We start from the raw sequence: 25,106 nt of genomic DNA on the forward strand, positions 1-25,106 counted from the left end.
CGGGAACTCTCCCGCTGCCTTTTTTGGCTCGTGAAGTGACCTGAATCCTGAGTCACTCGGGAGCGCGCACTCCCTAGTGAAAGCGAAATAAAGACGTTTCTTCTTCAGATATTATCTTAATACATAAACTCTGTATTGGCCATATAAAATAAACACAAATATCGAATGAATGGTGAATAAATTACCTTAAAGTACTTTTGCAAAAGTTTCAAAACAATAATTTATAAAATTACTATTTCGGAAATTAATATAGTTGTATTTCAGATTATTTTTAGCCTACAGTATTTTTCTTAAGAATTAGCCTAATTAGTTTAAGAATATACACTCACCTAAAGGATTATTAGGAACACCATAATAATACTGGCTGCGTCCGAAAACTCTAAATTGCTGCTTTCCAAGGCCGGAAGGCATCAAGGCATGTCCGAATTCAATGTTAGGTTTACTTCCTGTCTCCTGAGATACCTATGCGTGGCCGTACAATAAGGATTGGTCGAGCCTGGTCGAGTAAAAAAAAAAATGGCAGCCAAGGTAGTGACTGGAGCACAAATTTAGTGTAAGTAAAGATAGATTTTCACTTTTTACACCTTTTAATTGCATTTCTAGCGAGAAATTAGTATTGTAGTTTTCAAATATGTGATTAGTTATCACAAAGGCACTCTCTGCCTTTGAAGTGTGTCCGAAAGTCTTTCTCTGAGCTGCCTTCATGCCTCTGAAGTCATTTTCTCATGAGACAGCGAGGCAACGACTGTGTTTGACTCCCTTTTGCCTTCAGAACTGCCTTAATTCTATGTGGCATTGATTCAACAAGGTGCTGAAAAGCATTCTTTAGAAATGTTGGCCCATATTGATAGGATGTTAATGGAGATTTGTGGGATGCACATCCAAGGGACGAAGCTCCCGTTCCACCACATCCCAAAGATGCTCTATTGGGTTGAGATCTGGTGACTTTGGGGGCCATTTTAGTACAATGAACTCATTGTCATGTTCACGAAACCAATTTGAAATGATTTGAGCTTTGTGAGATGGTGCATTATCCTGCTGGAAGTAGCCATCAGAGGATGGGTACATGGTGATCATAAAGGGATGGACAAGGTCAGAAACAATGCTCAGGTAGGCCGTGGCATTTAAACAATGCCCAATTGGCACTAAGGGGCCTAAAGTGTGCCAAAAAACATCCCCCACACCATTACACCACCACCACCAGCCTGCACAGTGGTAACAAGGCATGATGGATCCATGTTCTCATTCTGTTTACACCAAGTTCTGACTCTACCATCTGAATGTCTCAACAGAAATCGAGACTCATCAGACCAGGCAACATTTTTTCCAGTCTTCAACTGTCCAATTTTGGTGAGCTCGTGCAAATTGTAGCCTCTTTTTCCTATTTCTAGTGGAGATGAATGAAACCCGGTGGGGTCTTCTGCTGTTGAACCCCATCCGCCTCAAGGTTGTGCGTGTTGTGGCTTCACAAATGCTTTGCTGCATACCTCAAGTGGTTATTTCAGTCAAAGTTGCTCTTCTATCAGCTTGAATCAGTCGGCCCATTCTCCCCTGACCTCTAGGATCAACAAGGCATTTTCGCCAACAGGACTGCCACATACTGGATGTTTTTCCCTTTTCACACCATTCTTTGTAAACCCTAGAAATGGTTGTGTGCAAAAATCCTTGTAACTGAGCAGATTGAGATATACTCAGACCATTTCAGATGTGGTATTTGCATGTGTGCACAAGAAAAGACATGAGACACGGTCTGGTTTAAAAACTTTCTCTCAGTAACTCTGTATTTCTGTATTAATGTACAACCGTTGAAAATTACAGCATCATTTGTTTTTCATCTTTTTTCATTTTTAGTTTTTTAATGATCTAACTATCAACAGCCTTTCCAGGAAAAACATGAGAAGAAAGCATGAAAGAAAAGAAAGCTGAAGAAGAATGATAAGAGTTAGACAGTGTTTGGAGTGTTTGTGTGTGCACGCAAGTGTGTGATGTCAGCCAACACCTGGCCATGAGAATGCAATGTGTGTATGTATATGCTGGGATACAATCGTGCTATTCTCAAACCCTGCAGCCGAGTTAAGATTAGAAAGCCTAAAAATATAGGGGGCACTGATGAAGGAAAGGATAAACAAAAGGGAAAAATACAGCTTTAAAAGTGAGCAACAATATGTTTTGAGATGCAGTGTAGTTTTGACAAAAAGATGAGAGGGGTGTCTTTGGAGAGGGCAAGATGGTTGAGAGAAGGGACAACACGATGCAGATTTAATGGACGGATGTTCAGGTGTCATGAAAATCCTTCAGCAGCGTTCGTCTCTTCTGCTCAGCAATGTGCATCTGATTCTCCAGATCCTATAGAAAATCAAGGCAAAATAAATCAATTTATTCACATTTTTACGATTCTTTTTTTATTTTTTTTAGCCCTCAATCCTTCTCTCACCCCTCTATCATTGGCGCTAGGCTCTCCTCTTTCATAAGTGTCTGCTCTCTCCACCTTCCATGACAGGTTCTCGATCTCTGCCTCCAGCTGGGCCTGCTGATACTCAAACTATGGAAAATAAACAGAATTAACATTAACAAGTTTTTCCATCTACAGTAAAAGAAAGACATATTACATATTTAAACCTACATTAGATTAAAAGATGTGTGTAAGCAGATACTTACCAGTTTTTTGCGAGGTCCAGACTCCATATAGTAGGCATAAGGATATGTGTACTGCAGTGTATAACGACACTATAAAGAAAATACAACAGACAAGATGTCGGGTTTTGTGTGTGAACAGATTTGGCTATACTTATAAGAACTCTTAACTAAATCATCTAACAAACCAAATAGTGAGGACATTTTCATTTAAATTGTTTATCATTTATGAATTTGGCAAAGCTTTTACTCACAATGAATTTATGAGCATGTGCATTTCCCGGGAATCAACCCTGTGACCTTTGCATTGCTAGTTAAATTTATCTCTCAGTTGAGCTACATCGAAGCTTATAAATTAGGCACCTATTCATTACCTAGGGCCTGGTTTTAGAAATAAGGTTTAGATTAAAGGGGTGGTTCAATAGTAATTCATGCATTCTGACTTATGAACACTGTTTAAGAATTGTTCCCTCATGCTCAACGTAGGCAAAGTGTCAAAAAAATCAGCTGGGCGTGTTACAGAGTATTTCTGTGCTGAATGCACTTCGCCAGGGTTTGTACAAACAAGTTTTGGAAAGTTTTTTTTCCGATTACGGGCCCAGCTGACGTTTCAGGAGTTTCTATACGTATAACTTCTTTTTATGGGCACTTCCCCTGGAAAACCCCGCCCACCCGTCAATCAGCGGGAGACGCTAGAGCTTAAACATCACATCACGCGACACATCAACAATGGCATGAACGAAGAAGTGTGTTTTTGGATGTAGGGAGAAGAAAGTCAGCCTTATGAAAACAATGGATATAGTTTATTATCCGGGATAGCAGTGGAGTTTTGTGTGTGTGTTTGATGCGCTGGATTTCATTGAAAAGTCCCAACCGGGTCATAAGTTGCATGCGGTAAGTAAAACTTCTGTATTATGTTGGAAATAGGCGCATGCATATTATATAAAGGACATGAACATGTAGTGAATCATAAGTTAAACAGTGTTGTATAGTGTTGCATGACTCGTACTCGCTCCTCCCGCGGTAGTAACTCCTCCTTCTTCATTTTTTCTTATGTTATCGGAAAGAATCGGTAAAGCTAATCTTTCTTTTATAAATCTGATTAAACTAAATACTCTTCAGAGACATAAAGGATGTAATACTACTCTATAGGTACTCCAGATTAACATCAGAAATGCAGAAACAGCGTGTGTTATGCGAGCTTTAAGCTAGTTCAGAAACTGCAGTTACATGTTAACTGACTATTCACACAATAAGACTACCATTATTAAATCCCCTTCAATAAAAACATCTGCCGAATGTCAAGCAGACTAAAACTGGCAAAACTCAGCTTCTACCTTGGCCAGTAGCTTGGCAGCATTCTGCAGGTACTGCCAGTCAATCCAGGTGCCCAGATTATTCATGACTCTCTCCTGAATCTTCTCCTGGATTCGCTGATACGTCTGTGCCTCCAGCTGCATGCTCTTATTGTGGTTCTCCCACTGGACACACAAACAAATGTAATAAATAAATGAATACCTAACTTTAATGATTTAATTGTTATTAAACTCGACAAATCACCTAAGAATTTCTCTGGAGCTAAATTAATTTTTAGTATGATATTCATAAATGGTAGAATTGAGAGGACTGACATTATAGTGAGATTTGGACCCTCAATTGGCAAAGCATACATTTTATCAGTAGCTGAAATCTCTGGGAATTGAACCTATGGCCTTTAGCACCGCTAAAGCAATGCTCTACCACTAAGCTACAGGAACAAAAATAATGGCTAAACTAGTCTAATCTTTATTAAATTGAACAGTATTGATACTTTTTAATTTGAAGTATACTTATAGCATCCCACCCTTTGAGAATGTTTTTCCCAACCTAACTTAAAACAATATCATCATGAACTGCCTTACAAGGTATCATAAAAGGCAGCATAATGTTACAGTCAACAAGTAATTGATTTATTGTGCTATATATTAATAGCTTTTTGTCTCACCCTCTCAAAGTAAAACAGGTATTTTTTGAGGGCCTCTCTGGCCTGGGCCTGCTGGCTCTGATTCACAATGTCTGGATTCTCTTTGTAGCGACTGCACTCGTAATACTCGCTGCCATGAGTCTTCCAATCACCCAGACACATCCAGCAGAAATCTAAACATCCAAAACAACATCATCATTACAATCAAGACCACCTTACCCCTCCAAACAAATTCAACGATGGATCATTTCTAATACCATACCATGTTTACACTTGGAGCATTGCTGCAAAACAGACAGAGAAAACAATTACAGTTAAAATAAGCCTTGGTTTCACATCATTTACGCTGCAAGACAGATGTTTAGGTATGTTTTCATTTATTTAACTCACCATGTGGTTGCATCCTCCGTTCTTTTCGATGCAGATATTGCATTTAGGGCACTAGGTAAGAAATCAAAACAGAATACACAAGTTAATAAAGTATATGCAATGCTAAAGTTATGGGTTTGATTCCATGTATAGGTTTTGTTTATGTGACATCACAATAGGGAAAATTCAACTTATATTTTGCCAAAGACATGAATGCATTGTCCAAAGACGGATATTTTACGTTTTAAGTATGTTTTAAAACTTCTGTAAATGTGTGCATGCATGTTTAACCCTTTAACTGGCGCAGCCCTTTTTGAGTGGGGGGTTGGTGAAAAGGTGATATACACCTTTAAATTAGTATAACTCTGGCCTTTTTTTTTTGGTCTAGAAGCCTAATTTTGGTTTTAATTTTGGTAATTTTTTGTTTTAAAGAAGACACTTCAACGTTTTTTAGGAAAGTGTCTGGAGGTGAAAATATTCTTTTTTTTTAAAGCAGTTTACACTTATTTGTAATAAATACAAATGCAATATAGTATTATTTTTAATACATAAAATTGTCAAAAAACTGAGGTTTGTGCCGGTTTGCTGCATACTTGTGTCAGAAATTAATAAATTACAGTTACTGCATTATTATTACTGCTAAAAGGTTTTGAAATATGAAAACTACATTCTTAGACCTTTCCAACAATATAAAGTTTGTCGTGATAGATTAACATTTATACAGGAAATAAATTTAGGTGTCCCGCTCACGGGACAGCGCCAATTAACGGGTTAAATATTTTTTGCCAAAATGTTATTGGCTATATGTGCTCTTACGTCTTTAGTGTGCGCACTGATGTAGTTGGCTGTCTCGGAGTCATCTGCACATTTTGTCAGCCATTTGCGGATGGTTGCGCAGTCTGTAGGGGCATGATACATCTGCCTGCACTTAAAACTGGAAAACGGACCAAGTCACATTAACCACATGCACTTAACATGCAGGTATGTTCAACTGGAGTGAAACTGCATGTGTGTGTGTGTGTGTGTTTAAGTAATACCAGAAAACTTCTCCGCAGCGGCTGCACTGAACTCGACGAGCTCGAGGTTTCTGCACCTGTATAACTATTGGACAGTCAGCGCCAGGACACAACTGCAGCTGGAAGTGACTCTAAAGACAAAAAAAAAAACATGTTCTGTTGTAACTGAGAATTTACCAAATATAATACATTAAATAAAAAAAGCTTTGTAAAAATAAACCCTTCTTGCCACAGAAATATTTGGAAAACCAATGTAATGTTAAAAATACAGAATTACAATATTATCCTGGTAATATTAGATGTGGATCTAATTTGATAAGACTGTCACGCACCTCCACGTAGTCCCTGAAGAGGTAGCGTCTGTATTTCTCCTTCAGTTCCTCGCTGGGCAGAAGAGGAAGAACGAAATCGTCTGGCATTCGAAGGGAGCACTCCTGCGCCATGCAGGAAATCTCTGCGGGTACACAAAACCCATAATGGAGATCAGGTAACAGGCTGTGATCTTGTGTGTCTACGAGTTCATTCTAATCATCAATGCACAGCCTTGCACACAAGCACAAATGATGTATGTGCGCACTCACCTACTCCAACGCCATCTTTGACAAGTACAGTGCAGTGCTGCTCCCAGCATGCCTTGCAGAAGGAGTGCTGACAGGGTAGAGAGAGAAGAGCGTCTCTACGGACCAGCTGCAGACACACACCACACTGCTGTGATGCCCCAACCTAAAAAAGCACATGCATCAAGATTTATCTATTGGTATCTATTGGCAGTAAAGTCTTCGATTATTACACCAGAATGAGAGTATAGCTCCTAGCCATATCTGCCTAGAAAATCACAACTTTTAATTTTCTGTCGGTCTAAGCACACAATGTAACTACAGAAGAGTCTTTAAGTTTTAAATAGGAAAAATATCAAAACCTTTGGTTATTTTTGAACGCGATGCTAATGGTCTAATCAGATTCAATGGATTATGCTAAGCTATGCTAAAAGTGTTACTGCCAGACCTGGAAATTGGCTAAATGGATTCCAAAACGATAAAAATCAAATGTTTAACTCTAGGGGAGGTGGAAAAGGAGTATATTTTCAAAAAAGTGGAGTGTCCCTTTAAGATACAGGTCGACAAGACTGCAATTAAAAAAGAAAGGGTGTTCAATCAATATTGGATGCGGACAGAATAGCGCAGCAATCTTATGTGGGTAAATAATTTTAGTCACTTACTTGTCAGTTATTCTTTGTTAGAGATCGCTTGATATGTCTTGTTTGTGTGTAACATCTCTGTCTAACTGCAAAGTTAGTGACAAGGACTTTCCATGCTGTAGCATCCTTGGTATTACTGTGTCTGTGGTCAAGCCAGCCGCAGTTTATAACCACAGTCAAGCGATTTAAATTCTGATGCATATATGGGTTAAACCCTCCGGCTGCCATTTTTCACATCGGATGTTTTCAAAACAATTCCCCACATGTAATGACGGAGGAGTTGAGCTAGTTTACTATAAAACTGTTATCCAATCATAGGAGTGGGCGTTTACTTCCAAGTCTTTAATGCGGCACGCCCATCAAAATGTTGCGTTTCTCAAGCCAGCCTCAAAACCAGGGTACAAAATAGCCTGATACGTACTGATTTTGATGTTTTTGAAAGTAAAACAATGTGAATGTCATAAGTAGACCTTAACAGTATAAAACAATAAAAACGTCTGATTCACCACACCTTTAAATGTTAATTAAAGTTACGTCTGCTAATGAAATAAACCAATTAAAAGAAAATTGTGTGGTGTGGTTTTTGTATTCATAATTTCAATACGCAGTTTATAGGAGATGTTTTTCCTCCATTTTGCTTCAGAACTAATGTGGACCGGGTCCTCTGGAGTCCTCTCAGGATTTTAAGATTCCCAGTGGTTTCGGCCGAACAGCGTCAGAGCTCATTACCATAAATTTGACCTGACTTCAACTTTCCTCGACGCCCACACAGTCTAATATGCACTGCTTACATTGAAAAGCAAAGGGCACCTTTTTCATTGCTAAAAACAGTGTTATTTTGTGCATTTGGTATAATACAATGTGTTCACGTGGTTTATGGTTTAAAAAAATAACATTATTTTCCACATACCGTACATTTTTGTAGCTCCAGATTTCCTTCTTTCCTGAAACGCATGGATTTTGTACAAAACTAATCGATTTGAAAATGCGCCATGTCCCTGATTGGCCAGCAAATCTGTACGTTGTGACTGGCCTGAATACATCTGACGTCAGCCAGAAATGCGACAATCCTTACCATGTTTGAAAGATAGAATGCTAACAGGAGTCAATTTACAGGCTGTGAGTCCAAGCGGGAGGAATTATGATAATGTCGATCTTGTCTAAATCACCAATCCCATTAAGTAAACTGTTGCCAGGATTACGCAGATTTGAAGCGAAAGTATTTAATGAACTTTTAATACGTGGTGAGCGCATTAGTCAGTATCATCTTATTTTTGATGGAGGTGGTGTTTAGCTGCTTTTGCATCCAAGATTTTAATATTCTTCATAACATTTAGCTGTCACATCTTTTGCATAACAGTTGACCTTTGCCCTTGGCAACTCTGTCCAGAACAAAGCATTCACATAATTCGTCTAGGTAATACACTTATGTCGCAATAGTTAGCCTGTTTGGAACTGAGCGAATATTAAACCACAATACTGTATGATGCTTGCATTACATGCAAACGGCCCCTACGCTGATAGGATTTTGTTTCTCTTTCCTTGTCTAGTCCTCGATCCTGAGGACAATGAGACTAATGCCGCTTTTCCATTGCATAGCACCCCAAGGTCTAGTCCAGTCTGGGCCGGGCCAGCTCACCTCACTTTGGCGTGGTTAGCTTTTCCATCGAGTTTGGTATCACTTTGGAGTGGGAGGGATTAAAGGCGTGTCGTTATATTTGCGCTGCATACTGCTGTGACATCATACAAGTGAGAGCATCCTTGTACATTCCCATACATTTATTTATTTTTCAGTCCGCCACAAAATTAAAATTGACCACCACAAATAGATGTTTGCACATCGCGTTTATCACTACCTCTGTCTCACATGACAGTTTCTGTTCAAACACCGTGGCGGCAGTCGACGGCGCTCCGCTGAGCCTCATTTAAGCATATAATGCTGACGTGCTCGTTGCGAATGTGCCGCCACAAACTGCAAGTTTGGAAAAAACTGTTATGCTGTCGTGTTCCTGATTCTAAACCTGTGGATGTTTTTCATCGCTAAAAAGGATTTTGGAACTTATAACAACATGATTGCTCAAGACAGCGCAAGCTAGCTAGCACAGGTAAAGCTAATCTACATTATAGCGATGACGCTGTAGTGACGATTTTCTCAGACCAATCAGTGATCTACTGTGTTTTCGCGTCACGTTTGGTATCAGCTCGGGTCGCTTGGAACCCCAACCGAGGTGGTATGAAAAAAGTATCGAGTACTACGTACTGCACCCAATGGAAAAGCTCCCAAAAGTAAGCCGACCCGACCCAAACCAAACCACACAGCGGGGCACCATGCAACGGAAAACCGCCACAACAGACCCAGTTCCAGCTGCCATGAAGCTCATCACACCACTTATCTACTGGCCTTCCTTCAACGTGATGCCCAGCCGATGTCTGACCAACGTCCACCTGCTGCCCCCATTTAATCTACTTATTCGTGTATGTATGTATGTATGTATGTATGCGTGTGTATAACTTGGAATTAAACTTTGGAATTAATGTTTAATTGGCTTGAAATTTACTTAAACCATTGAAAGCTTTCAATAAGATTTTCCACGTTTAAAAACAGTTTATTTTTACTTACAGTGAGAGATCTACAGGTGCTCGTGGTCTGGGCGTGAGCCTCACAGAACAACTGAGAAGAATTTGACTTATACCTTCAAACACAAGAAAAAGATCCAGAAATTGAGACGCATATACTACACAGATGACAAAAAACATTATAATAAATGTTCCCTCATCAATTTTACCTTAAAAATTATTGTGTGTATTTTACCTCATTGGTGAGGTCACATTACTTTGACATGCTTAAAAACTAACCATAAATGTGAACATTGCTGTGTTTTTTCTGTCTTACATTACCTTTCGTGTATTTGTGACACCTGCCAGTGAAAATGTACAAGGACCAGTTTGGCTACAGCTGGTGACACCTGAACAAAAAAGTAATTCTGTACTGACAGACTAAAGCCACCAAACCATCTGAACAATTAATAGACACATGCACATTGTTAAAGCATTGTTAGCCTGACAAAAATCTTTTTTACACATAGACATAAAGGAAGTCTGTAAAACACAGCCTCTCCTTCGGTCACACACCTTCAGGGCGCTAGCTACATTGTTGACTTCCTCAGTAAGTACGCTCTGGCTTTCCCTGTATGTCAAACAATTGAACTCGTATTCTTCTGGGTCAAACGGTTCTTCTACCGTCACATCTTCATCAAGTTCATAATAATACTCGATGTCTCCTTCCGCGGCATCCTCATCGTCGAATTCCTCGTTACTGTCTGAGGCTTGGCTACTCATGTCCACAGACATAGCCCTCTGGGCCAACCCTTTCCCTGATTGACAGCCGCTCTCCACCAATCAGCAGCTTCTGAGCTGCCGCCCTATCCCCCAGACTGGACCACAAATCCCAGGGGGCCTTGTGGCTTTTAGCAGCACCGAAAGAAGCAGAAGAAATCACACTCCCCGTCACTCATGAGGAATCGGAGCGGGGATGAACTTAGACGGAGGAGAAACTGCTGAAAGAGAAACAAACACACTATTTGGTAATTGGTATAACAGACCACCGATCACAAGTTTTGACAAGCATCACTGAAATTAATAAAAGCTTTAAATCAAACAGCTTTTCCCTGAATTAGTTTTGTAGACTAATTTAAGTGCTACCCACATTTTTTTTAATAAATAGTGTACATCAGTGGTTCTCAAACTGGGGGCCCCAGATTAATTAAATTTAATAAAAAACATTAATTTATTATAGATTCTGTGTAATTAAACTTCAGAAAAATAAGGCTTCTAATCAACAGCACTACATTGTTTAATTTAATATCTTTTGTTTAATTCAAATTATAGGTTTTGAAATGTTTTAGGTCATACGTTTTCTTTGGGGGGGCCATGAAGGGATGCATCGTACAGAAGGGGGCCGCACACCGGAAAAGTTTGAGAACCACTGTGGTACATAACCTGTACACTATAGTAAAATTGTTAGATACTACAGTGTTTTCAACCATACCATTAAAGTATACTACAGTATTTATTAGAGTTTATTAATTAACTATAGTTAATACTACAGAATACTGTAACAGTGTAGTAATTACTATATTATTCTACAGTATACTACAATGCACTACAGTTTACTATAGTAAATATTAAAATATACTACAGTATTTGTCTAGTTGCCCACATATTTTTAACCTACATATTGCAGAACCCCTTCAATACGGTTTAAAAAGAATTTTAGGGTGCGCTCATAAAGTCAACTGACCGTCAGTATATTGTGTACTGAGTTGTGGGCACTGGTAAAAACATTGGTTTACTAAACTACATTTAGACACGTTTGACTTTACACAACGTGACTAATTGTAAATTCATTGGTATTTGTGGCCCGGTCTGTAAAATCAAGGCTTAAGTTTACAGCATCTAAGTTTGATTTCAATCATTGATTTAAAATTTTCATTTTTGAGATGACCTTACTTGGTCAATATTAAAGGATTTCTCCACTTTCATAAAAAATACCAATAATAAGTTTCTCACACCCATGTCATCCAAGATGTTTATTTCTTTCTTTTTCAGTCGAAAAGAAATTACGTTTTTTGAGGAAAACATTCCAGGATATTTCTCTTTATATTGTGGACTTTAGTGGACCTCGACGGTTTACAATTTTAATGCAGTTTAAAACTGCAGAGTCAACGCAACTTCGACTCTAAACAATCCTAACCAAAGCATAAGGGTGTTATCTAGCGAAACGATCATCATTTTCACAAAAAAATAAATAAAAATGTGCACTTTTAACTTCTCGTCTTGCACTAGACATGTGACATGCCGGCGTGACCTTGCGTATTACGTAATCACGTCGAAAGGTCACGTGTTACATGTGTGATATTAAGGTTATATTTTCACAGTATGTTCTTACATTATCTAAGACGATTTTTATTATTATTTTTGAATTACTTTAGCTGGGTTTTCAAAGACATGGTCACATCTACAACAACAAGGAGAACCAATCTCTCAATACAATTATTTGTTTAATGCTGCTTGAAGTACATGATGAAAAACATTTACAAATCTGTGTAACATTTCCGCCAAACTGTAACTTTTATTGTTAACTACATTGTGCTTCCTACCTGACTGGCGATGTGTGTTTACATAAAATATAATTAAAGGTTTGTTAAAACAGCCCTTAAAATTGTTCAGTACCTGATGAGTGCCCCGACTAGTGAACTAGGGAGTTGATTTTAGAGATGCACTTCCCACCCTACTGTTATGATGACCAACAATGTTTTGAAGAGTTTTGTTATTACTGGCCACATATTAGTAGGCCTATATCAGCAAAGAGTGAGTAGGTGTGTTTAAACCTTTGACGGCCAGAGCTAATAAAACAAAGTAAATCAACAAAAAAAAATCATCAGACGGGCTTTATAGTAGCCTTGCTCGTGTCCTCAACTACATGGGGTTCAATAAAACGGGTCAAGGAGCCTTTGTCTTATCTGGACATTACTGAAGGTTGTGGTAAACGTCTCCGTGCTAACAGCAGCCAAAGACAATCACAAACTTTTTTAAAAGCGGCTTAGCGTTGCGTTTTAAAGGATTATACAGTGTACTGACAGACAGCCCGAACCGACAGCAGGCCCCGTGACCGCGCGCCCGTGATCAAAGATTAGGGCTCTGCGTGTGCGCGTTCGCTGATGTGATGACAATCACATATTCATTTTGAACAGGGGTCAGTGGGCAGTTGCTGGCGTCCGGTACCGGGTCCGAGATGACCTGGCTCGGTCCCACCAGCTCGCATTCCACCTGAGACTATAAATAGAGCACGGCGGGTGACTCGCATAATATCACGGTTTAGGTGCGGAGAGGTCGGGTGGGTGGGGGTTGGCAGATCGACGATTGCAGACTCACGGCACCGTGCTGGTTCTGCTTTGTTTACCCCACACGAATCGGGCCACACCAGCTGTTGCTCCTCACTAGATCAGCACATATATTTATATAACTGCGCAATTGATGCCCAACAATCCCTCTTTCCCTTACTTAAGTTAATACACGTCGTTTTAATACGTTTCACGCGGCCGTGCATAATCGTTAAAGTTAGTGCATGTGGCGTCAGCAAGTGATTTATTCGCAGTCAACCGCGAGCGCTCACTACAGCTCGGGGATTCGTATGTAAACAAGGCCGTTTTGTTCCGTTCGGTAAAGCCGCCGCACTGTTGGCTTAAAGCCCCCGGCCGTACATGACATGCACACTTTGCTTACCTGCTGGACCGCGTCGGGCCACTACTCGACACTTGCTGGAGAGAGATTTTCGGACAGTGATCCGATACGTTCGCTCAGATGAGTCGCAACAGATCGGAAGTATGGGGGATTCTAGAGTGGCGTCACTTCCGTGTCCGATCGAGGCTGTTTTCCACAGTTGCTCAACAAAGGAGGGGCCACACGCGCACGGTTATAACTGACATGCATACTTACAGCCAAACACACACATCTCATGCAAATGTAGGTCGACAAAACAAGAAACCTGATTTAAAATGTGTAATGCATTTGGATGTGCAAAGACAAAGATGAGCGACCCCATTACAAGCCATACAGGCCCTTTGGAGTCATTGTAACATTTATTTTGAAGCAGTATGTACTTGAAAAATTAAGATAATTCCCAGAAAAAGTCGATTTGATTATAAATAGTGTGCATAACCTGTTGGAGCTTAGTATTACTATAGTACACTGTGGTAAAATATGTAGATAATAGTGTTTTTCAACCAAATCACAGGTTTTACTGGTTTATTAATTCACTATAGTTAATATTACGGAATACTGTAACAAAGTTTAGTAATAACTATATTATTTAACAGTACACTACAATTTACTATAGTAAATATTAAATTACACTACAGTATTATTTTAGTGGGGTGCAAGCTTGTCTGAAAAAACGTAATGCAAAAGCACATCACCAGGTGGCGCTAAATGTACATTTTAAGTGGCCCTCATTGGACCGAAAAATGGCACAAAATATTCAGTTGAGACAGACTGAAGAACTGAAATTCGCAATGAATAGACATGAAAATCACAAAAACATTTTTATTTTCATGTGTTTTTACAGCATGTTCTATAAAAATATGTACTTTGATACAAAAAAAGAGAAATCGACAGCAAAAATTTGAAAAGATGACATGAAACGTAAATGCTTGGATATGTGTCTAGATCCTGACATCTTCATAATCTCCCTTTGTTTGTAGAGTATTTTTTTTAAAAGGTCAGAGACTGTATGGTCCTCTAAAACTAATCACAGACATTTGTAGATGATTTATGCAAAAAAAAAAAATTGGAAGGAAGTACATCATGCAAAGAGATAAGAGATTTAGTCACACTTTTTCAAAAGGAAAGAGATGTTTCTCCTTCTCACGTTTCTCTCGTTTATTTACACGCCTTACAATCTTTTCTTCCTGCTCTTCTTGTCTGTTCTGTGGCCATGAATTTGCCAGAGAGGGAGGTGCAGTCTGAGCCCTGCTTTCTTCCTCTTCGTCTGAAGACAGCCCTTCAGCATCACCTTCTTTTCCTTGGTTAAGCCCCGCCTCTGATGCAAGGCCCTGTTGTCCATAGCGACGCTTCAGCCTCTCCTTTATCAACAGGCTTTTGACCAGCAGGGTCCAGTTAGCCACTGCTCGTTTTTCACGTTTCTGGTAAAGGATCAACAACATTTATTTTTAAACTGATCTTTACTTAAAATGTTTCTTGTACGTGGTAAAGCTCAGAGTGAAAAGATTATTTCAAAGTTTATTAAAAATAAGGTATTTGTACTGTTTTTAATTTCACATTTATATAGCTAATCCCAGTGTTAATCTATTACGCCATACATGTGTTTATAGTTAGGGTGCCCTTTAAAGGAACACGTCGACTTTTGGGGACTTTAGCTTATTCACCATATCCCCCAGAGTTAGATAAGTCCATAACTTTATCATCTCTGTGCGTGCCGTAACTCTGTCTGATGCGCCAACCACTAGCCTAGCTTAGCACAAAGACTGGAAGTAAATGGCTCCAGCTAGCATACTGCTCCCAATAAGTGACAAAATAAGCTAACGTTTTCCTATTTATATGTTGTGATTTGTATAGTCACAGCATGTACAAATAACAAGATTATATGAGAGACAGCCATCTTTTAACCGTGCTAGGCTAGCGGTGGGTGCGTCAGACAGTTACAGGACGCACAGAGATGAAAAAGGTATGTATGGACTTATTCAACTCTGGGGGATACAGTGAAAAAGCTAATGTCCCAACAAAGTCGGCATGTTCCTTTAAGCACAATGTTTCACTTCCTGTTAAAATGATACACAAAATTTATTCACACCTCTTGTTCTTTCTTCTGCTGGATATCTTGCTCATTTTCCCAAGCTGCCTCTAGAATATCTTTGTGTTCTTCACAGACTATATAGCCATCAGTACTGAAACACAATCACACATAAATTAAAATATATGTGCACAAAATTACATGATACTTACTACTTTTAATTAATATACATATATATATGCATGAATTATGAACTACCCATCGACCTCTTACAAACACAAACTCACACAGCATGTGCGAATCCACAGTGGGTATCGAAGCCAGTTACTGCTGCAGCGCAGTCGATGTTTAGTTTTCTAGCAACTTTGTGCAGATTTGGCAAACGCAGGTGAGCACATCCCACTGGTAACATACATGGCCTAAAGAGGTACACATTTCCAAATGGATTACGTGGTACCTGTAAAATACACACACACACACTCAGTTATCTTCTGCAAAGCACAGAATAGCAAATCAAACAATTGCACTAAATCTAAAACCAAAACCACACACTCACTTTGCCATCAACGGCAACTGGAGGTTGATACTCCTCTGTTTGCCAGAGTCCAAAGAGAGCCAGATCTTTTACATCCTTCTGCTCTGACATCATCCTGGCTTTACGAGAACGGTTGGAAATACCAAGCACCATCTTACAGAGTGTAGAGATAAAAATTTACCAAAACATGTATTACAGCAGCCTATTAAAAATATCTGAATATAATCGATTCTGAATCACACAGCTCCGAATATGTGTTTAATGCACTACGGCTCGTTGATTGATAAGGACTTCCTACTAATCTAAAATCATTATGAGTCTGAGTCAACACTCGTTAAACACGATAATTTAAAATAATCTGCAGGACATCGGCACTCCGGAACCGACGTTGCCTACCCCTGGTTTACACCATATATATTATGTATTGTATAATAATGCTAAAATTAGTTAGAATCATGATGACGTACACAATAACACAATCAAGCATCACGAAAACATCAGGATGTCTCACCTTGTACGGTTCCTCTGCTAGTCGAACAGTTCTAGCTTCCTTCAGCCAGGTATCACTGGAATGCAACACGTGCACACAGTCTCTGAAAACAAGCAAGCAAAGAAACACTAGCAAAAAATGAAAACAAATGGTTGTAGTTTTAAATTTTTTTTTAAGCAAAAATAAACATTGTCAAAAAAAATGAAAAGCGTGCATATCCTGACAAGCGGCTGTCTCACACAAGTATCCATCAACCACACATATGGGTCATTCTACGGAAATGTCAATTTTTCTGTCCCTAGCATTTACAGAAATATTACGCTTGAAAAACAGTTTAGGGTTACAATTTTTAATATTTTAAAATGAAACAATATGTTATTTACAATAACAATATGAAAGTAGTGGTCACTGGTATGACCTCCTTTATTGTTTGGGAATTTCAAAAAACTAGAATACAAATGGATTAAACTACTAAATTTAGTGAGTATACAATTATTGACAACATGTGGTTTGATACTTTGTAGCAGCAATTTTGTAAAAATGCAGTTTCATGAAAATTGTCACTGGTGTTACCGTTCCTACATTGTTGTATGTCAACTGATACTAATTAATGTCTTTGTGTCAGTTTATTGTTTACAATGGTCCGCAAATGTGTGTTTTATATATGTAACACGTGACCTCCCTATGTCACTACGCATTTACGTTAGGTCGCGCGGGACCGGACCTGGGCGAAAAGTTGTGGTTTAAAAGAGCATATTTTTTATTTTTCTTGTCAAAAATGACAATTGTTTCGCTAGATAAGACCCTTATGCCTCGTTTGGGATTGTTTATAGTCCTTTGAAACTCCGCTGAAAAAAACTGTTACGTGTTGAGTTAAGTGTTAATTGTTGGTGTCTATTAAAGTCTATTAAAATGAGAAAAATCCCGCAACGTCCTCCCCAAAAAACACAATCTCTCCTCGACCGAACAAAGAAAGACACCAACATTTTGGATGACATGGTGGTAAAATTGTAGTAAATTATCTGGATTTTTCTTTTAAGAAAATGGAATATTCCTTTAAGTGTAGCAGAATTCAATGAATTTAAAATTATCATCTTGACAATATTTTATTTAAAGTAAAAGAAAATAAACAGTAACACCATAAGGAAGGTAACACCAGTAACTGTGGTGATTTGGTGTGTCACTGGTGTTACTGTTTATTTTCTTTTACTTTAAATAAAAATCACACTTATGACATCAATTGACTTCTGTGACCTCTTGACGTCATGACGTATTGCGTGGGGTCACCTGGCGCATCACGACCAGATCTAGACGAGAAGTTGTGCCTCAAAAGTGCATACTTGTCACTTTTCCTGTCAAAAATGACAATCGTTTCGCCAGACAAGACCCCCATGCCTCGCTTGGGATTGTCCATAGTCCTTTCAAACTCCGCCGAAAAAACCGCCACGTGTTGAGTTAAGTGTTAATTGTTGGTGTCTATTAAAGTCCATTAAAATGAGCAAAATCCTGCAATGTTTTCCTCAAAAAACATAATTTCTTCTCGACTGAACAAAGAAAGACATCAACATTTTGGATGACATGGTGGTGAGCAAATTATCTGGATTTTTCCCCCAAGAAAATGGAATATTCCTTTAAGAATTAAGCTTTAAAGCTGAAAAAAAAAAATTCATAAACACCTTTAATATTGCTAAAGAAGGAAGGTAACACCAGTGACAAAAAATGGTGTATGCAAGTCAGTACATGCACACAAAAATAAAAAATAATTAAGCTGTCATTTATGTGTACTCATAAAGTCAAAGAGTAATCTAATGTGGTCTGAGTTTAAATGTTAGAAAAAGAAAAAAAAATTTAAGACATCTTGCCATACCAAAAGTTGACATTTCTGTAGAATGACCCATATACAAGAACACATAGCCGACTCAACAATATTTACCGCGAGTAAACCGGTTCCCCTCTGCAGTATCCCAAGACAGCAGCTGTACGGGGGTAAATGGCCTCGTATTTCAGCAAGTGCCTCTCTAGGGCATACAGTGGGTGGTTCTTATATTCAGCTACTGATGTTGGCAGAGGCTTGTCTAATAACTTTGCCTGCATCTGTGGATGAGAAGCATGATGTAAACTTGTTTCTGTGCGTATTTATTGCATTAGACAGACTGCTGGGAATCAAACCCATGACCAGCTGAGCTACAGAAATACTATATACGTGTATGTGTGCATTCAAACCTCCTGGTCCTCCTTTTGTCCCCTATCAGCATCTGGAGATTTGTAGAGATCCATAGTCTCCTCCCACCATTCGGAGTCGATACGTCGTCGCCTTGATGATGTCAGCCAGGTGGGGTCATACTTGCTGCTAATATCTTTCATGTATCCCTCATCGTCAATGCCCACCACGTAAGTGATCGGCTGTGTGGCCTGATCAGTGCAAAGCTGTGGCTGCCCGACTCCTTGATCCACATCAACACACACCCACCTACCGGTACTTTCCAAATAAATCTCTATCCATTCATCTGCACCTTTTCCCTCCTTTCGTGTAGATCTTCGTTTCTTTACCTCTTTCTCTTCCTCTTCTTCTTCCTCCTCCTCCTCCTCACTTCTCTCCTGTTTGATCTCATCCGACCTCTGAGGAGCCAGATTTTTTAACTTTACTTTAGACTTTCTGCAAACGTTCGTGACCTCACAATCAGAGTCCTCACTATCATCCTCGTTGGCAGGTTGAAACTCCTCCCCGCTCTCCTCCTCTTCCTCATCACTGTTGACTTCTTTATAGGACACCTTTGATGCTACACTTCTTCTTCTGGTGTTTTTGGGTTTTTGTCCTGCTAGTGCCTCTTTCTTGCCTCCTTCTGTCTTTTTTCTACGTTTCCCACCCCTTTCCTCTTTAGTCTCCACGGATAGGCGTTTGGTCCCAGGGGATATCTTCGGCTTTGGGGAAGGTTTCTCAGACTGATTTTTAGTAGGTGTGCTTTTGGTAGGTTTGGTAGTTTTCTAAAAACAAGAAAAAAAAATCTGTCTATAAAATGCAAAAAAAGGCAATATAAGCAAAAAATATTACAATGAGATTCACCTTAGTGGTAGATGGTGGCTTGAAAGACAGGGGTTGTAGTGACAGCACCAATCGGCAAAAGAGTCGTAATGATCTCAGGACCAATAATAACAGCTACAGGAAATGACATAGAAACAGACAGAAATGAACTAACTAACTGTAGATTTGTAGCAATTTATAAGCATTTAGGAAAAGGTATTTAATGCCTAAAATCCAAAAATGATGGGATTCAAGGTTAAAGGATTAGTCAATTTTCTTTAAAAAAAATCCAGATATCTACTCACCACCATGTCACCCAAAATGTTGATGTCTTTCTTTGTTCAGTCGAGAAGAAATTAAGTTTTTTTAGGAAAAAATTCCAGGAATTTTCTCATTTTAATGGACTTTAGTGGACCACAACACTAAACAGTTTTAATGCAGTTTAAAATTGCAGTTTCAAAGGACTCTAAATTATCCCAAACGAGGCATAAGAGTCTTATCTAGCAAAACGATTGTCATTTTTGGCAAGAAAAATAAAAAATATGCACTTTTAAACCCCAACTTCTCTTCTTCCTCCGGCTGTGTGACAAGCCAGCACCTCACGTAATTGCGTAATGCCGTGGAAAGGTCACGTGTTACATATATGAAACACACATTTGCGGACCATTTTAAACAATAAACTGACACAAAGACATTCATTAGTATAATTTGACATACAACAACGTCGGAACGGTCCTCTTTCTCCACACTTGTAAACACTGGGGCAGAGTTTCGCATTCGTCATCCGTGACCTCTTAACGTGATGACGCATTACCTGAGGTGGTGCATATTTTTTTTTCTTGCCAAAAATTACAATCGTTTCACTAGATAAGACCCTTATGCCTCGTTTGGGATTGTTTAGAGTCCTTTGAAACTGCAATTTTAAACTGCATTAAAACTGTTAAGTGTTGGGGTCCATTAAAGTCCATTAAAATGAGAAAAATCCTGGAATGTTTTCCTCAAAAAACATAATTTTTTCTCGACTGAACAAAGACAGACATCAAGATTTTGGATGACATGATGGTGAGTAAATTATCTGGATTTTTAGAAAATTGACTAATCCTTTAAGAACAGTAAAATCTTGCTCACGTAAGTCATCTCCTCATGGTCCCTTGCTGATAAACAACCAATCCGCTTCTCCAGCACTGTGCTTAGTTCCACCCTCTTCTCCTCAGGTAAGGCGGGGTTTAAGGTGAATGTCCTCTGAAACCTGGGTGAAGTTATACCACAAATATTATTCATTTACACACAACACAATCAAAGCCTGAGAAAGCATGTAATGTAATATTCAACACAGTTAGAGAAAACATCAGTATACATATAAATGTACACACTAAGATGCTGAATCAGTCTTACCATTTCAGAAGCCCCTCTACAAAGCCTATATTTATACGTTTTGTCTCAACTGTGGTAAAGTGGATAGGCAGTATTGAGAAGGCAATAGCCGTCAGGTCGGGCTCACAGCAGAGTCTGTTCCGGAAAAGTCCGCTGGCCAATAAGCAAAGCAGGTGGACCTGTATGACCGCGCGAGTAAGTAAAAAACATACACCAGTATAACTAAAACAAAACAGACAAACTTTGAAAAGCGCACACACGCACACACACACACACACACACATACACATACACACACACCTTGTGTGTATCCTCTAGCTGCTCCTTGGTAAATCGTTTCATCATTCGGCGCAGGTAAGTTTCAAACTCTGCTTTCTTTTTCTCCCTGCAAACAGTTGTCATGGTTAAACTCTGTTCATATGTTACTGACCATCAGACCATAGTTGACAGATCTCATCTTTGTATAAGCATTCACAGTTTTAGTGAACAGGAAAGACAAATACAAATGAAAGACGTTTATAATTAGTCATTCAGCAAATCTCTTTTTCATAAAGGGGTCATGACATTAGGGTTCAATTTTGCTTTGATCTACTGACATAACAGGTCTTGGAATTAGGGATGTCTCCACAATACACTTTTTCGGAAACATTGTTGTATTGTGCCTACATCAAGTACGTGCAAGGGGCGCGCTACTTGAAAGCGAGGTAAGGCCTTATTTCCGCTTCTGCATATCGCCCACCCCTACTTGGAATCATTAATACATCCTGCAAGTTTCATAGTTTAAAATGCCCTCCTTATCAATAACGAAAAAAATAATGAAAAATGGCTAAATTATTGCATATATGCATATATATTTATTATTTTTCATATGACCTTCCTGTTTCAGCTCTGCAGCCTCCCCCTTTTCTGCCCCAGAAAAAGACAGCAACATCATTGTATCGTTGGCTCCGCCCACTGGTGTTCAGTGACTGAACTTCAGTCAGAGCAGGAACTCAAAGGGATCTAAGGAAGAAGTTGTTTGAAATCACGATAAGATTGTAATAACCGTAAGACTGCGATACCAGACAAATATCGTGCCGTTGGTGGCTGTGGAAAATGAAAAATTAGCAACTTTGCAAGTCTTCTGAAGGATTCCGACTTCAGAGAGAAATTGATTTTTTTTTTTTTTTACGGATGTACTGTCATATCAGCGCTGACCTATGTATCATTACGGTTGTGCGATTGTTTTGTATGTAAAATTAATAAACACACAATGTGCTTATAAAGACAATCTGGGAAATTTTGCATTTATTATCGTGGATGTATAAGGAATGCCATATTGCCCAGTTAATGTGTAGTAAATGCCGCTCCATCTGAAAGCAGGTGAAGGTGATAAAATAATAAAAAGAAACATGTCATGACCCCTTTAAACTTTGCTTTTCAACACTCACTGCTTTTGTCTCTTGTGGGCCATGTCTGGAGTCTCGATCTCAATCTCCACAGGTTTTGATGTGACTGCTAGTTCTGTTGAGTCCATATCTCCTATTTCTGAAAAAGCATGCAAATAAAAAAGGTGAATAGATGCTAATAAATCTCAAGAAGACTCTGTTACTTACATATATAAGCATGCACAATCTTTGAAACATGTACAGTTCTGCATTTGACCTATTTTAAAATCACTTATTTTAAAAAAAGTCAAATCAATATTTTATTTAAGTGTTTGCTGTATTTCTGGTGAGCTTTTTGTTTTTTCTATGCATTTTTGTATACATGAATAAACCCAAAATTTCCTAAAATGCCTTGATTTGCCAAATTTTTTTTAATACCTTAAAAGTTTATTGTACAAATTCCACCCTGAATATCACGTTTGGCAACTAAAGTGTGTTTATCAGTTCATAAATTCATGAGATTAGATCAGAATGATGAATAGATTTTGTAAGAAATAATTGACTCCGGTTCTTTGAATTATAAGAAAATGTTGCATTATTTTCGAATAATTCAAAGGACCGGAGTCAATTATTAAACATTGCTCTGATGCCTATTTTTAAGACATTTTAAAGGTTAGGTGTGCGGTTATTGAAAAATAATCAACACCCATTGAACATTTCTCAACCAATCAGAATAAAGCATTCAACAGCCCAGTGGTATAAAGATTGATAAGGACATACTGATTAAAATCATGAAATAAGTGTGCATTATATCGGCTGTGCGATTTAAAATTATTATTAGTGTATATTGGCATTAATCGTCCCATCCCCAGATAAATAAAACACTGCATACCTTCCACCTCCTCCCAGTCCTCCTCATCTTCACTTTCTGCCTCCTCTTCTTTCACATGTTTTGATGGTGAGTGCTCTATGAACACAGGGCTCAATTCCTTACTGTGGTCCGTCATCATGTCCTCTGGTTCCTTCGGCTGGAAATATTTACTTGTTTTCCCAGCAGAGGAACCTTTGACGGTTTTGGATGCAGGAGGCCCCACTTTGGAGTTTTTTAAGTTGTTTTTAACCATCATGCCATTTTCTAAGAATAGAAAAGCAGGTATTAAGTGACAATCTTTATTATAAACAGAACAAGAAATGACTAAATAATAGATTGGATCATTGTATTCCCACAGCAACCTTCAGACTTCCAGCCATTTATATTTGTGTATTTTGCTACTTTGAAATTAGACATTTGTCACAAAAAGATTTATGCTGGACACGCCCACATTCATATAAGAATATAATATAAGCTGCATTGGCAGGTCGGTTATGTTTATTTGAAGGTCACACACAGTTAATAACAAACAGCACGAGAAGTCAAGCAAGAGTGACTGCACACCTGCACACTGCAGCTGACTGCATCAACCGTACACACAACACAAACCGCTACACTCCATTCATTTATATTATCTATCTAACTTATCAGAAAATAGCTGAATGTTACAGCTGAAAGAAAAATTAGGTTTTATAGAAAGTACATACCTTTGGCTTTTTGTTTTTTGGCTGCTTGTTTGATCTTTGCAATCTGCTTCGGTTTCTTTGTGTCCTTATTTTGTTCAGGATCTTTTCTTTTTGCCATGCTGTTAGCAGCTGCAGATCAATCGGTCTCTTGTGTGTTGCGTGAAAGCAAAACATGCACTACACGTAAACTTGTGTAACTTAACACGATGTTCGCTGTTACAAAACAATCACTTTCCACGTTTCATAACATTGAAAGCGTGCACTTGCTTGCAAGGAATCCAATTGCAGACGTCACTTCCGCATCCTACTTGCGATCAGACTGAAGTATGATGACTCAAACGCTAGAGGTCAGCGTTTCACTGGGTTATTTTCAGATGGCAAAGAGGTAATAATCGTCAAAAGTTGTCTCCCGAGATTAAGCTATTGAAAAAATAATGTTTGTTTTAAGGATAACTAATCCGGTATGTATGGGGTATTTCTATTCTCACTGTAAATTACTTTAAAGGGGACATATCATGAAAATCTGACTTTTTATGTGTGCTACAATTGGGTCCCCTGTGCTTCTATCAACCTAGAAATTGAGAAAAAAACAGTAACTTAGTTTTGGTAAACCATTTTCTGCAAGCATGTGAAAAATAGCTTGTAGAAATTTGGCTCCCCTTGTGGTGTCAGAAGGGGATAATACTGCCCCTTAATCTCCACTATCCAACCACGGCACTGCCATTTGGTTCAGAGATCAGCTCATTTACATTTTAAAGGACACACCCAAAAACAGCACATTTTTCCTCACACCAACAAAGTGGCAATTTAAACATGTTATAATAAATTATATATATGGTATATTGAGCTAGAATTTTACAAACGTAATCTGAGGACATCAAAGATTTACTTTACATCTTATAAAAGTGGAATGTCTCATTTAATGTGAAATGAATGTAAAAAAAATGTACTACAGTATTTTTGTAGTAAGAGTATTTGTTTTACAGTAATGAAACCCTAACGAGTATCATCTTTAAGGATAGTTCGTTTTACTAGTAAGTCTAAATGCATTAAAACTGGTAATGTAAATAAAAGTCTTTATATCTTGTGTTTTTTTAAAAAAAAAGCATGACCTGTGACTTGAACATGGTTTCATGGCATTTATCCCTTTAAAACCTGTTGAATCTGCTTCGCACACATCTGTTTATGTCTTTAATTTCATTATAATAATTATAAAATATTTTCATACTTTGATAATGTGATAAATATCCACGTACATAAACCATGTTGT

At 38.5% G+C, this 25,106-nt stretch overlaps 2 protein-coding genes across 3 annotated transcripts; both read right to left on the reverse strand.

The window, feature by feature from the left end:
* Window positions 1–1,749: 1,749 nt before the first annotated feature.
* arih2 (ariadne homolog 2 (Drosophila)) lies at window positions 1,750–13,625 on the reverse strand. Of its 2 annotated transcripts, none has more exons than XM_055167802.2 (15): window positions 13,466–13,625; window positions 10,313–10,737; window positions 10,079–10,146; window positions 9,801–9,873; window positions 6,564–6,705; window positions 6,315–6,436; window positions 6,004–6,113; window positions 5,783–5,900; window positions 4,988–5,038; window positions 4,860–4,881; window positions 4,619–4,770; window positions 3,972–4,115; window positions 2,659–2,727; window positions 2,435–2,542; window positions 1,750–2,346 (listed from the first exon to the last, which is right to left on the reverse strand). In XM_055167802.2, exons 2-15 carry the CDS (start codon window positions 10,529–10,531, stop codon window positions 2,275–2,277), a joined length of 1,470 nt encoding a protein of 489 aa, XP_055023777.2. In that variant the 5' UTR covers window positions 10,532–10,737; window positions 13,466–13,625; the 3' UTR covers window positions 1,750–2,274. The 2 variants fall into 2 exon arrangements, with proteins under 2 accessions (XP_055023777.2, XP_055023778.2); XM_055167803.2 differs by having other exon boundaries at window positions 10,313–10,734; window positions 13,466–13,624.
* Window positions 13,626–14,270: 645 nt separating this feature from the next.
* Window positions 14,271–24,901, reverse strand: xpc (xeroderma pigmentosum, complementation group C). Its single transcript, XM_055167788.2, has 14 exons — window positions 23,858–24,901; window positions 23,172–23,414; window positions 22,343–22,439; window positions 21,213–21,297; window positions 20,934–21,091; window positions 20,667–20,787; window positions 19,581–19,673; window positions 18,740–19,501; window positions 18,450–18,610; window positions 16,538–16,619; window positions 16,048–16,179; window positions 15,779–15,948; window positions 15,552–15,645; window positions 14,271–14,883 (listed from the first exon to the last, which is right to left on the reverse strand). The coding sequence occupies exons 1-14, from the start codon at window positions 23,952–23,954 to the stop codon at window positions 14,569–14,571; spliced, it is 2,610 nt and encodes an 869-aa protein (XP_055023763.2). The 5' UTR covers window positions 23,955–24,901; the 3' UTR covers window positions 14,271–14,568.
* Window positions 24,902–25,106: the final 205 nt, after the last annotated feature.

Source organism: Misgurnus anguillicaudatus, chromosome 5 (genome assembly GCF_027580225.2).
Source record: "Misgurnus anguillicaudatus chromosome 5, ASM2758022v2, whole genome shotgun sequence".
NCBI classification, from domain to species: domain Eukaryota; kingdom Metazoa; phylum Chordata; class Actinopteri; order Cypriniformes; family Cobitidae; genus Misgurnus; species Misgurnus anguillicaudatus.